The 15,836-nt window shown below is 43.7% G+C and overlaps 1 protein-coding gene across 1 annotated transcript in view; it reads left to right on the top strand.

Annotated features, from left to right (window-relative positions):
* Nucleotides 1-15,836, top strand: part of Sobp (sine oculis binding protein homolog) — a 147,395-nt gene that overhangs the window by 31,981 nt on the left and 99,578 nt on the right. Inside the window, 1 exon segment of the mRNA XM_021644367.2 lies at nt 14,187-14,338. Coding sequence (XP_021500042.2) covers nt 14,187-14,338 — 152 coding nt within the window.

The following is a 15,836-nucleotide window of genomic DNA, read 5'->3' as shown; positions in this document are numbered from 1 at the left end:
TTTATACATTAGAAAGTATTGGTCCTTCCTCTCTTCTCAAAATAAATCTTTGACTTAAAAAGCACCAAGATTCTTCCCTATACAAGCCTATATTTCCCCAGTTTGTTTTGCTTTGTTTGTTTGTTTGCTTTGAGACAGGGTTTCTCTGTGTAGCCTTGGCTGTGCTGGAACTCTCTCTGTAGCCCAAGCTGGCCTTGAGCTCAAAGATTAGCCTGCCTCTGCCTCCTGAGTGCTGGGTTTAAAGGTGTATGCCACCACAGCCTGGGTAGTTAATTTAAGCAAATGGCCCTTAGAATATATTTTTCACATTCTTATCCTGTATCCTATAGATGCCTTAAAACAAGCGGAGTTTTGGGATGGGGATGGATAAGGTTTCTAACTCAGACTAGCCTCAAACTCCATATGTAACCAAGGATGACTTTTAACTTTAGATCCTCCTGCTTCTGCCTCCTGAGGGCTAGAATTAACAGCTGTGTACCGTCACGTTGTTTTCGTGTCGTGCTGGGGACCAAACGTTATCCATATTAGGCAAGCACTCTTCCAACTAGGTTATATCCCAGCCCCCATCAGTCTTTATCATTGAGGCATCTAGTTAAGTGCAGAGGAATCGCGATGAAGTCTAAAGAGTAAGAGCATGGGTAACATGGGTTTGTGTGGCCAAGAAGCCCTTCTGCATCTGGTTCCCTACTGTGAGGCTTCTCTCACATGGTGGCTGGTGAGGACTGTTAGGCTGCCACAGACACACACAAACAAAACATACATCCAAGTAATTTCTTAGGCCTCTAATGGTGAAGAGATAGAACGACAGCAAAAAATTATGTCAGGGATTATTTGTTTTAGGAAGAAGGAAGAAAGAGAGGATAGCCTTTGGCTATACTCCTCAGACACACTAGATTAATGGGGATGAAAGCTGATGGATACAGCTTCCTTCTTTTGGCCCTGGGTGGACAGCTATGAAATATAGTTAATAAGCCCCAAAGAAGAACCTATATGATTGCACTTCAATCTCCCATGGCAGTGGCCAGTTCAGTATCATAAACCTCTGCTCATTTTCTCCTCCCCATGTTTCTTCTCCTTGATCCTCACTTCTACCTGCTGAAATCACATGCCCAGCAAAACACACACACACACACACACACACACACACACACACACACACACATACAGGAGCGAGAGAGAAACAGAGAGAGACCAGAAGCTAACACAAGGGAATTCAAAAGGTTGTAATCTTTCCCTACTAATGTTTCATATATAATAAAGGAATAAAAAAGCAGAGTGTTGGTAGTTCAAACACTGTGGAACTCAGAAAGGTTCATTTATAAAATCATCCCATCATCCAAGTAGTTTCTTAGGTCTCTAATGGTGAGGAGATAAAATAACAGCAAAGAAATTAAGTCAGGAGTATTTTAGGAAGAAGAAAGGAAGAAAGAACAGCCTTTGCCTATACTCCTTAAGTAGACAAAATAACTTCCTCGGGCTCACTGGTAGCATTAATGCGGGAATGCCTTCAGATTGTGGATCCTCTGTGATTCCTGAGGCAGCCTTGGGACTGTTCTTTTGTGTTATGGCCTAGCTGAGATAATGCTTTGAGTATGCTCTGGTCACCTGAGAGCTAAGAGGGAAACAGGAAATCAGGGGAAACGTCAGTTCTCATCTGTTGCTCGCTGGAGGTGGCTGTGCTTCTGGAATTTCTCGTTATCCTAGGGGCATTCCTATTGCTGACTTCTCTAAGTCCCTGTACAGCTGAGAAGACTTACTTTGTGGACTTGGCCAAGAGGAATGGAAATAATGATCCCATTCTGTTCTGGAGCCTTTCCTTGCTGTCTCCCTATAAGGCAACCTTGTTCTGTGTGATTACCAAAGATGGCGTCCTTGGCCTCCTCCCTCCATAACACCACCAGTGTCACCCACGCAAGGTGTGCCCAGCATGGGTTTTGCTTTTTCTTCTTAGGATGAAGAACATCTCCCATGGAGAACATCATCATCTCAGAACAGAACAGACATGGTTCCTTTCTTTCGTGACTTAGAGTAGAAGAGACAGGTATTAGAACATAACAAACAAAATCAAATCCCAATTGTGTCTGAGGGTTACAAACTCCTGTTTGCTGTGGGATCCCTCCAGGTTTAAACAAGGAAGCCATCACTAAGAAATGACAAGACAAGGAAGCCTTTGCTAGAAGAGCTTGTGCTGGTCAAGGGTTTGGTTGTCGTGAGTGAAATGAGGTGATATTCCTTGTTAATGATGTCCTAGCCAGTTTATCTTGGTTCTTTTAACAGTGCTCTTATCTAAACTGCTGTACAGAGAGGCCTGACCTTTGGTTTTCGTATGCTGCCAGTTTTGTTTTTTAAACACAATGTCCTTTGTGGAAGGGCGAGCTTAGAATTGCTCTTCTAGCAGGAATGAAGCTGTAAGTACACGATTCCCTTGTTCCTGATAATGTACAGCTGTAGATTAGCTACTCAATGAGCTTCAAGCAGGCACAGGGAGAGGAGTCTAGAAAGGGTAAATCCGTGCTTATGACATCTTTGTCCCAGGGCATCTTAGATTGGTCAGGGGGTCAGACCCAAGGCACAGGTGTGGGATAAGGTTTTCCTTAGCTCCTTATCTACGGCAGCTGCCAGGTATGTAGATTATTTAGACTAAGAGCAGTATTGTTTTCCTTTTGCTCTATGGTTGACTTTTGCCATCTTCCCCAAGGACTTTACAGGGAAAGGGTTGCCTACTCTGTATTTGATGGGTGTAGCAGATACCATGGAACTTTGTAGCCAAAGATACCAAGCCTTGGCCACATGACTGTCTTTCTGCCCAGTGATGATAAATGGAAAGGGCTCTTGGCTTCTGAAGACCTAATTCTACACAAAGTGGGGAACCTTCCTGATAATTAATGGCCCACAGAAGAGAGTTTATGCCTTGGTAGACACTTGGTGCTGATGTAGGACAGTGGGGCTGCTGCCCCAGCTTGAGGCTTCCTCATGAGTTCTATCTTGAGAGTTTTAAATGAAAAGATGTGTGTGTTGTCAAATTTGTGACATAGAGCACACTCAAGGATTCCTGATTATGTATTGGTGGAACCCAAATATACTTCATCCAAAAAATTCCATTGTTTGACTTTGTCTAGACTGGCAGGTTTTAGACATATTTAACCATGGAATTCTTTTTAAAAGTAACAGTCAGTCAAGTTTCCCCATGAGTTTAGCGTTGTGTGGGCTATGCTCTGGGAAATGTTTCACACAGCACTCTATGTTTTTTTTTTTTTTTTGTATTCTGAAGTCAACCTTTTTTACTTCTTTTTTCAGTTTCTTGGGGTGATTTTGTAGGGAAAACAAACTCTCCTCAGTGAATACTGAGAAGCTGAGGAAAGCTTGTCAAAGAGACCCATAGGTTGAAGCCTCCTCCATGAAGTCAGCACTGGGAAACCAGAGCCATGTGTGCCTACAGTGTCAATGTGGTACTCAAGAGCAATTAGAGGTTGTGTATCCCTTTTTAGAGAGATATAGAACTCAAAGTGTTTTGGATCTCCTCCCCCACCCTCCATCTTGGGATATTTGCATGCACATAATAAGACAACCTAGAGGTGGCACACAATTCTAAAAGCCGAATTCATTTGCGTTTAATATACACTTCGTGTTCGTAACTCAAATGTAACTTTCTGCAGTCATTTTAGTGCCTCTACATCCCTATTACCCGTCAGGGAATTTTCCACCTGTGTCACAATGGCCCTGAAGAAGTCTCAAATCTTGGAGCATTTTGGATTTCAGAGTTCCAGGTCAGGGTTGCTCAGCTTTGGGACTTTGTGGGTTCCATTTTTATTTTTCTTCTCTGTCAGGTGCTGGAAAAATAAGCAAGGAAAAGATGGTGCATGGAAGGCAACTTTATTCTGTTTGAACTTGATTCCAGAGTCAGTCTCCAGCAAGAACTCTCTAGACGACTGTGGTTTGACTAGAAGCACAGGAATATGAGCTGTCTGTAATAAAAATTATTTCTGGGCCATTTACTTCCTTACATTCAGGTCTCTGTTTTAGTTTCTCTGTAGTGTCCTAACCTGTTTTCACTGTTACTCATAAGACCTCATCGCCTTTCTCCTCATCCATCCATCCATGCATCCATCCATCCATGCATCCATCCATCCATGCATGTATTCATTCATTTAGCGTGGCCTGTAGGTTGCTCCGTGTCAGGTATCAAGCACACCCAGTGAAGGAGACACATGATACTCTCATGCTCTTCAGTGAAGCTGTAGATGCAGAACTGAATTTTTCCAGACTATCATCCATCTTGCTGGAGTGGCATTTCTAAACACATCTCTGACCCTGCCATGTCCCACTGAAAGACACACAGGGGCTTCTTATGCCTGTGAAGTAACAAATGGCAAGCATCTTCTCTCCACCACCAAATGACATTCCAAAGACACCATATTTAGCTCCTGTTTGCACCAGTATCACCTCTGAACTAACCCCTCACACTGCCTTGGTCAGCTGGAAGTCTTCAGGAAACCCCGCCTGCCACTTCCTGGGTCCTGCAGTTCCCACTGTCTTTCTCTCCTTGCTTTGAGATCTCTCTCCCTCCAAGCCTGTCAAGGTCCCCTTCACCCGCTGTGCTCCTAAAGATCTGGGCTCCTCCCCTGCTGTGTTATGCATCCTGCATGCTGTATCATGAACCACACACTTCCTGCTTGTGCTCTTGCAAGCAAGGCCACAATCTCTTCAACTCAATGTCCTTTACCTGTTAGCTACCTAACATGAGTGCCTCCATGTAAATCCCTAATTATTCTAGGAAACACATCCTTGCTTTCCTTATCTATAATGACAGAGGATTATGGGACATGATTAGTCACTAATTACAGGAGTTTCATTAGAAAATGAAAAATTAATCTAAAATTTTATATTTTTTTGTAATTTGGGTTAATATGCATTCATTTCTTTGACTTATTGGAACCAAGTTTTAGTCTACATAATAAAGAGATTTTTCTTCTTTTAGTTTTTGAGCTTATAATATAATTACACCATTTCCTCTTTCCCTTTCCTCCTTTCAAATCCTCCCATATATTCCACCTTACTTTCTTTCAAATTCATTAGTTGTTGTTATATACATGCATGCATGTATATTCCTCAATACATAAATACAATCTGCTTAGTCTGTGCAGTGTTACTTGTATGTTATATTTTCAGAGCTGACCATTTGGCATGGGATAACCAGTTGGTCCAGCCTGCCCTGGGGAAGACTATTTCCCACACTCTCATCATTCCGTAGTTGCCTATAGTTCTTTGTGTAGGTTTGAGATTTCATAGTGTTTCCATTGTCCACTCTGGCATGTCTGCTGTTGTTGTCCTTGTTCGACCCAGATTTAGGCAGTCATGTTGGTGAAACTTCATGAGGATAGCTTCTGACATTACAGAGCTCCACAGCAAACTCCCTGGTCCTTTGGCTCTTAGAGTTTTTTTGCCCTCTCTCCTGCAACCTTTCATGAGCCTTAGGTCCAGGAGTGTTTTGTAGATATATCTGCATTTTGGTTGGCTGTGGTTTTCAGTAATGGTCCCTGTCTGTTGCAAAAAGATGTTTCCCTGGTGGAGGGTGAGGACTATGTTTACCTGTGAATATGAAGACAAATATATAGAATTTAGTAAGGGACTGTGTTTGTTTAGTAAAGTGGTAGTTGTAGATTCTCTTCCAAGACCTGTGACTTCATTAGGCTTGGGCAGTTGGCTAGGTTTCCAGGACTAGAACAGCTTCCCTCTTTTTGAGTGAGTTTTAAATTTAATTAGGGCGCTATTGGTTCCCGCCAAGGTATGTGTGCTACTCCTGCCCCCTTAGGGTTATCGTGCCATGCTGGTCATTGTTATGGTTCATTGGTGTAGGACTGTTAGTTGCTTTCTTTCTTTGGAAGCTTGCATGGTGCCTTCTGGTGCCATGAAAACTAGTCCTCAGATACATGACATCGTAAGCAATAAGGATTTATCTTCCACTCTGGCAACAAGATTTTATTTGGGAGGTAAGTGCTACTCAGTTTAGAACAACGTGCAGAACTTAGTGCTTTGAAATTAGTTCAAATCTACTTTCAAAAGAAAAATCTGTGATATTTTAGGGACTTCAAAGGCTCATATGTTGATTTTGTATTAGTTATTTTTTTTTCAACCTGTGACTATAAAAACCCAACATTGACAACTTAAAGGAGGAACATTTTATTTTGGCTCAGGGTTTGAGGATAGCAGAAAGGCAGGAACGTGGGGCAGAGGCAGTTCTCATCATGGTGAGTCAGGAGGCAAAAGGCATGCTGGGAGCCTGGGGCAGGTATAACCTCGAGGGCAGCTTCCAGTGACCTCTGTCTACCAGCTAGGCTTCCCTCCTAAGGCTTTCACAACCTCCCAAAATTTCACCACCAGCTCAGGAGCAAGCTTCAAAATGCAAGCCCAAGGGGGACTTTGGAATCAAGCCAACAGACCTTATCATTTAATTGCATCTGTTCCTTTAATGGGAACGACGTGCATAAAATTTTAGTAATTTAGATTTTTCTCTTTGAAAAGTTACAATAGTTCAGTTACCAAGGCGGTAGACATTTAGTTGTTCCTGTGATACTTTTTAAAAGAGCAAGCTTCTCAGGCACTTGGGAAGATCCACCCATGTGTGGATTGTTAATGTAATAATTACAAAGAAATAGAATCTATTAATTACGGAATATCTGGCAGTGTGGTGATATATTTGGTAACATCTTGTCAACTATTAATTCAAACATTTTTTTATTTTTAAAAAGAATGACTGTAAGTGAGGCTTTTATTAATTTCAATGGCTTTACTCTTAATCTGAGATAGTGAGAGCTAACCAGTTCCTGGATTGCTCCTTGTATTCAAAGGTACTAAATAGTTCTACTGACTTACCCTATGGGAGAGGTGTGGTTGAAGATACAGGTGCCTCTCCAGATTACACACAGAGGACCCTTGTCCTTTCTTGTGTCTATCAGTTGCAGAAATTCTTGGGATATTTCCTTTACGTGCAGTATAGCAGTCGTGAGGTAGGCATTACTATTTTGAGAGACTTCCCACTTCTTCCAGCTGGTAAGGGCAACCTTAGTAAAAGGTGGAAGAGAAACCAGGGCTCTGAATGGGTGATAATTGTGCCTTCACCGGTGTCTGTCTCAATCTCTTTGATGAGACATGAGGAAGCCATGCTGTGTTATTTCATACAGTAGCCACTCAAGTTTGCAAACCAATGCATGATATTATCTTATTTGCGTAAAGAATGTCACACCTTGAAGCTGTCACAAGTGGATCTCCCTCGTGCCTTTTTGTCTCTAACAAATCCTACCTATACGGAGATTTTTTTTTTTCCCCTAGTACTTTCATCCCTGCTGTGCTGAATGTTATGGCTGGGGAGATAGCTCAGTCTGTAAACTGCTTGAGGAACTTTGTTAAGCCCCCAGAATAGATTAAAAAAATATATATGTGGCAGGTTTCCTGTAACTCACTGGGGAGGTGAAGATAGACAGGTCTCTGGAACTTACTGGGTAGCCAGTCTAACCTAATGGTGAGCTCAGGCCCATGAGAGACCCTGCTTCACAGAAAATGTGTTGTGTTCTTGAGGATGACACCTAAAGTTTTCTGGTCATCACAAACATGCACAGATATACATACACATAAACACACACACATGGGCACACAAGACCACACACATGGACACACACAGACACACATACATGCACATGCACACACACGTACACACACTAAACCATATGCCTAGCAGCTTCATAAGCTAACCAGAGGCTTCTTATGTTCTTGCTTCTCTCATTTCTGCCTCTTTGCTTTTCTCATTGGAACCCTCCCTTCATCAATTCTCCCCTTACCTGTGAACATTCCCTTTTCAGAATAAATCACTGAGTCTAAAACAGAAACATGATTTGCAAACATGTAGAAACTCTTTGCTTTCATGAAATTTATACTTTGTAGTAACATATAATAAAGCCAAATAAATGACCCTCCAGTGGTTGAATTTAATATCAGTGGGCAACTGAGGGACAGTTTTTTTTTTTTGAAGCTAGGACATGCAGAGTGGCACCCTTGAAATCGGCCATGTGGGTGGTCTCCGTTTTCCCCATGGAAAGCCAATGTGACCCATGCCCCACATGATTCCCTCCTCACGTGATTCCTGCGAAGAGGGGTGCAAATGTTGTTCACTTGTGTTTCGAATAGCTGCCTCCAGCACACATATTCCTTCTGCCGCCTTGTTCCTCAGCGTCTACATAGTGCTTGCTGCTACAAGCTCAGATGGAATATTTGCAGCACATCTGTGTCTCCCAGTCATAAAAGAGTAAAGCGTGCCCCATGGGCCTTTAACTTGTTTGTTAAAAAAAAAAAATCAATCAACATATATTGATTGAGTAATACATCATCTGTCTCCTCAAAGACCTTTGACCTTTTTGATTTCAGGCTAAATCTAGCTGCGTGTCTCTGAGTGGGTGTGTTTGTCAGTAGCCAATCCATGGCAGTTTGTGTGCCTTTTCTTGGTGGATGTACATGTATGAATGGCGTGTCATCTTACATGTGTTGAAAGGCCATGGTCTCTAAGGTACAGTGGTCAAGGGTTCAGCCTCTGGAGTCGGGTGAATGCTTTCCTATGTGCCTGCTGGCCAAGCTGGAGCAAATCACTTTACCTCTAAACCGGCTTTCCCACCTACATGGTGGGGATTGAGTATCCACCTGGTTGCAATTAAGATTAAATAAAGGAGAGGAGAAGGGTGAAATGCGCTGTGCCTGGCAGCTAGTGAGAACCAAGGGGTGGGCAGCCAAGATTTCCTTTTGGTACAATGGTTCAAGTTGTCCACAGCCCTTTTTCTGGGTTCACTTCCAGAGCTATACAGAAGCTTTTGTAGGAGCATGTAGAACGGTAGTTCTCAACCTGTGGGTCATGACCCCTCTGGGGTGGACTGACCCTTTCACAGGGGTCGCCTAAGACCAACAGAAAACACAGACGCTTACATTATGATTCATAACAGTAGCAAAATTACAGTAATGGAGTAGCAACAGGAATAATTTTATGGCTGAGGGTCACCACAACATGAGGAACTCTGTTAGAAGGTTGAGAGCCACTGCTGTGGAGACGGTTAACTTAAGATCATTAGAACTGAAGCATTCCAAGGTGGAATTTCTCATTTTGCAAATAGACTGAAGAGAAAAAATCAAATTTAAATTCTAGTTTTGCCTGCCTGCGTGTGTGTGTGTGTGTGTGTGTGTGTGTGTGTGTGTAATATCAAGTGTGTAGACAGGGGTCAATGGCATCTTGAAAGTCTGTTTTGTCTTCCCACCACGTGTGTCTTCAATGGAACTCAGGCCATCGGTCTTCACAGCAGGTGTCTCTGCTAGCTATGCCATCTCCCTGGCCCACTCCCTGTATTCTGTTTTTCTATTAGCTGTTCCCACAAACAGATTGACAGGAGTGCTGCCTGGGCTCTCCTCTCCTGGTACCGGGAGCACACAGGAACATGTCTCAAGTATGCCTGAGGTCTTGAAATGATTATTTGAGTACATGCATTCTAGGAACTGTTACAGGAGATAAACACCATCACCAAATACATTCCAATTTTTCCTCATTTTTGGACTCTCATGATAGTTGCAATTAAAATTAGAGTATAATTCCTTGGTTTACTTTGGGCTCTTATCAAGTAAGTTAGTATATGTTTTCATTGCTATGAAATTGAAATGGCCTAAGAAGATCATTTGGCCATCTTTATTTTTAAAGGCCACCAGATAAGGCAATTGCTCAAGCTACTTCAGTGAGGCATTCCAGAAACACCCTTGCTCATACTTCTCTGGACTATAATAAATAAATACAGTTTTTATTTCACCTTAGAGTTATTAATCTGGACTTTCTTGCTTCTGGCGTGCACAATAGAAAAAAAATGCCTTATAACTCTTTGAACATTAGATTAGAAAGAAAACACTACAAACTTTTTTTTTGCTTAATTAAATGCTAAAGAGTTGTACCTCTTTCATGATTAATTGAAGCACGCATATTTGACTGATGTATAGTTATACAACAGCACATGAAAATTTTATGATGGTATACACATTGTTCACTTTGGGAATGCTATTTAATGCTCGGCACATTTTGCTTTTGTTGCTACGTTGTTCATTATGAAAAATATGCAGGCTAATTGCTGTAAGCTACTGTAATATAAGCCTGTAGTATGTGTCTTCAATGATAAAATCCCAAGTCTCTAATGGCGCAGACTTTTAAACTACATAGAAGATAGAAAATATGATTTTATCTAGTTTGAAGATGTTTTTAAAAAAATAAAGCCAGGCAGTGCTGGTCACATCTTTAACTCCAGTACTTGGGAGGCAGAAGCAAGTGGACCACTGTGAGTCTGAGGCCACCCTGGTCTACAGAGCGAGTTCCAGGACAGCCCTTCTATTCTGCCAGGGTAAAGCACGCGTACCGTTCCCAGGCATCCCAGTTTCCTTTCTGTCGCTGTGTTAAAATACTGTGACCAAAGGCAGACTGTGAAGGACAGGGTTTGTTTTGTTTATTCTTCCATGTCAGTCACTCAGGGAAGTCAGGGCAGGAGCTCAAGACAGGAGCTTGAAGCAGAAGCTAGGGAAGAAAGCTGCTTGCTGGCTCCCTCGTGGGCACCACCCACCGTGGGTTGGGCCCTCCTCCATCAATGAATAATCAGGATAATTCTGTACAGACACACCCGCAGGCCATCCTAGGTAGTTCCTCAACTGAGGTCCCCTCCTCCACGTGACTCCAGGTCGCGTCAAACTGACAGTAAAAATCAACCGGCACACTAGACTACAGGTTTTTGTTTTTCTTTTTAAAAAAAAAAATGTGTTAATTGAAATACATTTTGTCTGTAATTTCTTAAGTTCACTTTTAGGGGGACTCATTCAATGAGACATTGTGTCTGGTGGCAGAATCTGAGCTGTGTTTTGATTGATAAAATTCATTTAATCATCACAGTTCTTTTAGTTTCTGAAGCGTGGAGTTAAGATAATTGGCTGTTATGAGACTGCAATTCCTGTCATATCTGAACTTGTTCTTGTGAACTTTCGGAACAACCCGCTTCTCAGACTCACGTCTGGGTCATTCGCTGCCGAGAACTTTGGTGGCAGAAAAGGAGACGTGGGACGAACCTTTGCAGAGCGTTTGCCCGTAGAAGCAGAGTGGACCGAGCCCCGCGGATGCCGTCATCCGACTTTTCTAACCGCAGAGCAGAAGCGCGGTTCTTTTGTCTTATCTTCCCACAGGGTGGCTTTCCAGGAAGACCGTTCCGTGAGACTGACGTGTTCATTTGTTAGGTCCTGCTGTCAGAAAGCGTCCTGGCCACTCTTTACAACAGGACAGGCGGCTGGCTGGTGGGTTGCGCAGAGGCCCGGGTTGCCCTTTGGCCCTCCACATGTGTCCTCCTCAGGACCAGGCCCCTCGGCGGGCTAAGCACTGGCCTTGTTCAGCTCTACCCCTCGCTCTCTCTAGTGTCTGTCTTAGTCCATTCCAGCTGAAAGAGACAGGACTTTAAAGCCGCTTGTTTTCTTTCTCAAACCAGAAGTGCTGAGGGGAGACGAACTTGTGTTCTTGACTGGATCCTTGGGGAATGGGGGTCCTTGCTAAATTGTGAGACCAAACGATTTCCTTCATGACACTTTTCTTTACAGATTTCACCAGAACCGAGATCATTGCCACTGGGTCAGCTGTGAGAGCTCCGTGACATCATCTTCCCTTTCAGGAACTTAAGATTTTTAAGGCGTCATGTCAACTGGGACGATAGGAACTGTTTGTTAGTGTAGCGAAGGATGATCATTTAAAACTATTACTGATCCAAGAAAACACTTTACCTCGGGTCACTTGAGAGCTTTTGCTAACTTTTCACGCCAGGCGAAGTGTCCATCTGTAGATAAGTATCATATAGAAGTCATAAAACAGAAATAAAAGCTTTCTGAATAGCACACATTCATCCAATGCAGTAATTACGTTACATTTGAATTCATATCATGGCTTTATTTAAAGGATGTTATGCCATAAAAAAATGTTTACTAACATCAAAGATCCTCTTTTATACGGTCTTGTTTGATAATGAGCCTTAGATTCCGTTATGTGATTTGTGAAATAGTACAAGTTATTAAAATGACAGTATTTATTCTTTTACAGTAGATAGAGTACTGCCCTCGGTTCTGGGCGATACTTGGGAAGAAAAGCCATGTCACTGCATTACGAATTAGTTGGTTTCTAATTTTGCAGGCTGATGACCACAGTGCCTCGAACCAAATCTTTTCGCTGGAAATGGAATGATTGCATGATAAACTCTATGAACCATGAATATGTCAACAGCGTAGGGATCAGGCCTTGCTTAGCAATTAGTCTTCGGGGGATTTTACTCAGAAACCAGACACACTATACCAGCGTTGGTTGGGATTTTGTGATTCCCATTCTGAATCATGTCTGAATCATGAGTCTGGGTTATTACACAACAGACTCTATAAAGAAGGACTGCTGCTGCTAATAGTGGCAACTAGAGCTACGCTTGTGCACATGCACACACTTAGACAACTCGGGCACACAGACATACACACAACATATATGCACATACGCGCTCAGATATACAAAGGCACACACACTCAGACACGCATACACATGCACACACACTTATATACACATGCACACAGACACATACATGCATGAACACACACAGACACACATAAGCACACATACATACACACACGCTCAAATATATACACACACATACAAATGCACACACATATACATACATGTACACAATACATATATACATGCACAATACACTCATATAACATGTGCAGACATACACACATAATGCACCCATACATTTAGATAGGGATACACATATACATGCATACACACGCACACACGCACCTACATGCACAGACACACTTAAACATGCACACACACATATGTTCACACACGCAGTCAGGCGCACATGCACACATGCTCACATGCGCACAGACACCCAATCATACACAGAGTCAAACGAGAGGGCAGAGAACACTGCTCAAGATACAGCGAAAGCTCCCAGGGGGGCAGGCAGAAAATACCTCTTAAAATTTCTAACGTCTTCTTTTATTTCCCTAAGAGAGACCAATATTCCCAAGCCTCCGCCATTTGAGTGTCACCGGCCCAATCTTCCTGTAGCTTCTCACTACCTGCGCTGTGGCTTACTCGCTATGTTTAATTTAAGTCATTCTCTTTGCTCTCTTTAACAGCCCATCTGTCTTAAGCGGTAACGGATGTGACAGCCGTGGTAGCTCATGCTAGCGACGTTTTTTCTCCTCTTATAAAGGAAATGAAATGTAGCGTTTTAAATATTTAGAAATATTTGCAGACCATCTAGAACTCCCCCAAGTGCCCTTGTTGACGTGGTTGAGGGTCTTCCGGGAGCTGAGGAGACCGCCCCCTTCCCATCCCTCGCCCCAGACTGCTGGAGAATACTCTCACGCCTTCGCCACCATCCCTTCATCCAGGGCCCAGAAACCACACCAAACAGAGCCAAGTTAAATGCGGCCTGTGTTTCCCTGAGGTCACCAGCCCTGCAGGAGAATGCCCAGGCAGGCAGGCCGGCCCACTGCCTGTGGCCAGAATCTGGCCATTCACAACTCTTCCTTTTGTGATTGTACACGTGGCTTGGGAATCATACTGTGATAGCAAACAACAGCCCTGTTAGCTTACCTGTGGAGGGAGCATGCGCAGTGCTGCTGGCTCCTGACAGTCAAAATCCACACAAGGGCATTGCATTGCACATGCAGGTTTGTATGGCACTAATTGCCCCGTCTTCTGCCCATTTTGAAGACTTTCCTCAGGGCGCTTGAAGAAATGGGCTGTTTAGAAATTCTTCCCGTTATGACGAAGGGTGCCTGGGCCGGGCAGGTTGAGAGGAGGCTAAGACATCCCGGAAATCTTGTAGCCTTGTTGTAGTGGTGCTCTGGTTTCTAGGTAAAATGCCTTTATGGAAACAGGAGCACCCAAGCCCCTACAGGAGAAAACCCATCAAACAAATGCACCCCTTCCTCTCCGCCCCTATTCCCTGATTGGTGGTCCTACTCCCTCAAAAAATGGTGAGGTCTGGATGGCAAGCCGACCCGGGGAGCTCTGTCAGGGTCAGGGTGTGTCTAAATGTGACGGGATGTTTGCTTCTGATATGAACATTTTTTTTATACTTTTGTTATAGAAGATGATGTGTCAAATGTACAAATAATGTGTGCCTGGTGCCAGAAAGTGGGGATCAAGCGCTATTCCCTGAGTATGGGAAGCGAGGTGAAAAGCTTCTGCAGTGAGAAGTGCTTTGCCGCCTGCCGGAGAGCCTACTTCAAGAGAAACAAGGTAAGCCACCTTAGAGAGGCCGCTGGCCACCCCCGCGTGCGCATGCGCCACCTAGCCCTAGCTGGATACACTGTGGCCCTGCCCCTTGTGTATTTTTTTTTTTATTTTGTTTTGTCCGTTTCTTCCTATCACGCTTAACCCCATCCTCACAAAACTTGTCCATCAATTTCTCTTGGCTTGCTGTTTGAGTTCTGAGAGGTGAGTGAATCTGAGGCAAAACCGAAGTCCCAGCTGGTACCCTAATCAGAGGTGGTTTTCCAGCAGTAGGAGGGCACAGTCCAGAGCCCACCAGGGGGAAGGGGCAGAGGTTCTCAGGAGAGCCAGACGTTAGCTGCAAAGGCTTTAGTCCCCCCCACACACAGTGGGAAGATGGCTGCTGCTTTAAACACAGAGTCTAGTCAAGACAAAAAGCTGTCAAACCTCCCTTGACACACTATGTTAAGTTGATTGATCATGACAAGAGGGGCGGCGATGACGACATAAGCTGACACTGCTCTTTCATGGGCGTGTGGTGGATAAGCACAGGAAGAGCCGTAGTTACACTGCCGACTTTGCTGTGTTTTAAAAGACAGTCTAGGTCTGAAAATGGCCTTTGAGGACAGTATTAGCCCCTCTTGGTGGGGAATGGGGTGGGTGGGTTTTAGCAAGCACATGTACACATCGGCACACTAACTTCCCAGTTCTTAAAGACTTGTGAAAGCCTTTTGGCCACCCAGGACTGAAGTTTCTAGCCCTTGGTTATTTCTCCTTGACCTGTAAAAACTTCCTTAATTCAGGAAACCGTCCACATTTCGCTAGGCATCCATATTTCCCTCTCTGCAACACAAGATAAGGACCTGTCCATTCTTGAAGCAAGAACCTGCCCCTTTAAAGTCTTACGTTTGCAATCCTGAATGCTGCCCATGCCTCACTGCATTGCAAGCACCGTTGCAGCAAATCATCTTCTGCAAATTTGGGTCACATTCATTCTGCCAAAACCCATAATGCCTGAAGAATTAGGCTGCAGAGTTCAGCGAGTTGGAATTTTAGTAGCAGTCTCTAAGAATTAGGCTCATGATCTTCACTGGAACCAGGAGGCAAGTAAGGAAATTGTCTGGAAGGCTTTGGGGATGGTCAAGAGTGGGGTTCAATTTCCCTTGGGAGGGGATTAGAGTGGCCTCCAAGAGCCTGGGGCTCCCATTCTGAATGCTGAGCACTGAGAATAACAATCCTAGGAGGGGCCCAGGACTTCTTCTACAACAACAGAATACTTTGCACTCCTCCGCTGGAGATGGCCATAGAGCAGGGCTCTTTCTCATTCTGCAGTTTGGAAGGGCTAAGGATCTAAATACGGATGGACCAAAGCTAGTGAATAAGGCGAAGCAACATGCATTTGTCACAACCCTGATGATACCAGTTACACTTGGTAATAAGCCTTTGAAGAGTGGTGTCTGATGCTACTGGAAAAGAATTCCGGGATACTATATTATACACACACACACACACACACACACACGCA

This window comes from Meriones unguiculatus, chromosome 20, assembly GCF_030254825.1.
Source record: "Meriones unguiculatus strain TT.TT164.6M chromosome 20, Bangor_MerUng_6.1, whole genome shotgun sequence".
In the NCBI taxonomy this organism is placed as follows: Eukaryota; Metazoa; Chordata; class Mammalia; order Rodentia; family Muridae; genus Meriones; species Meriones unguiculatus.
The sequence above is the reverse complement of the archived record's forward strand: the minus strand, read 5'-3'. Positions and strand labels throughout refer to the sequence as shown.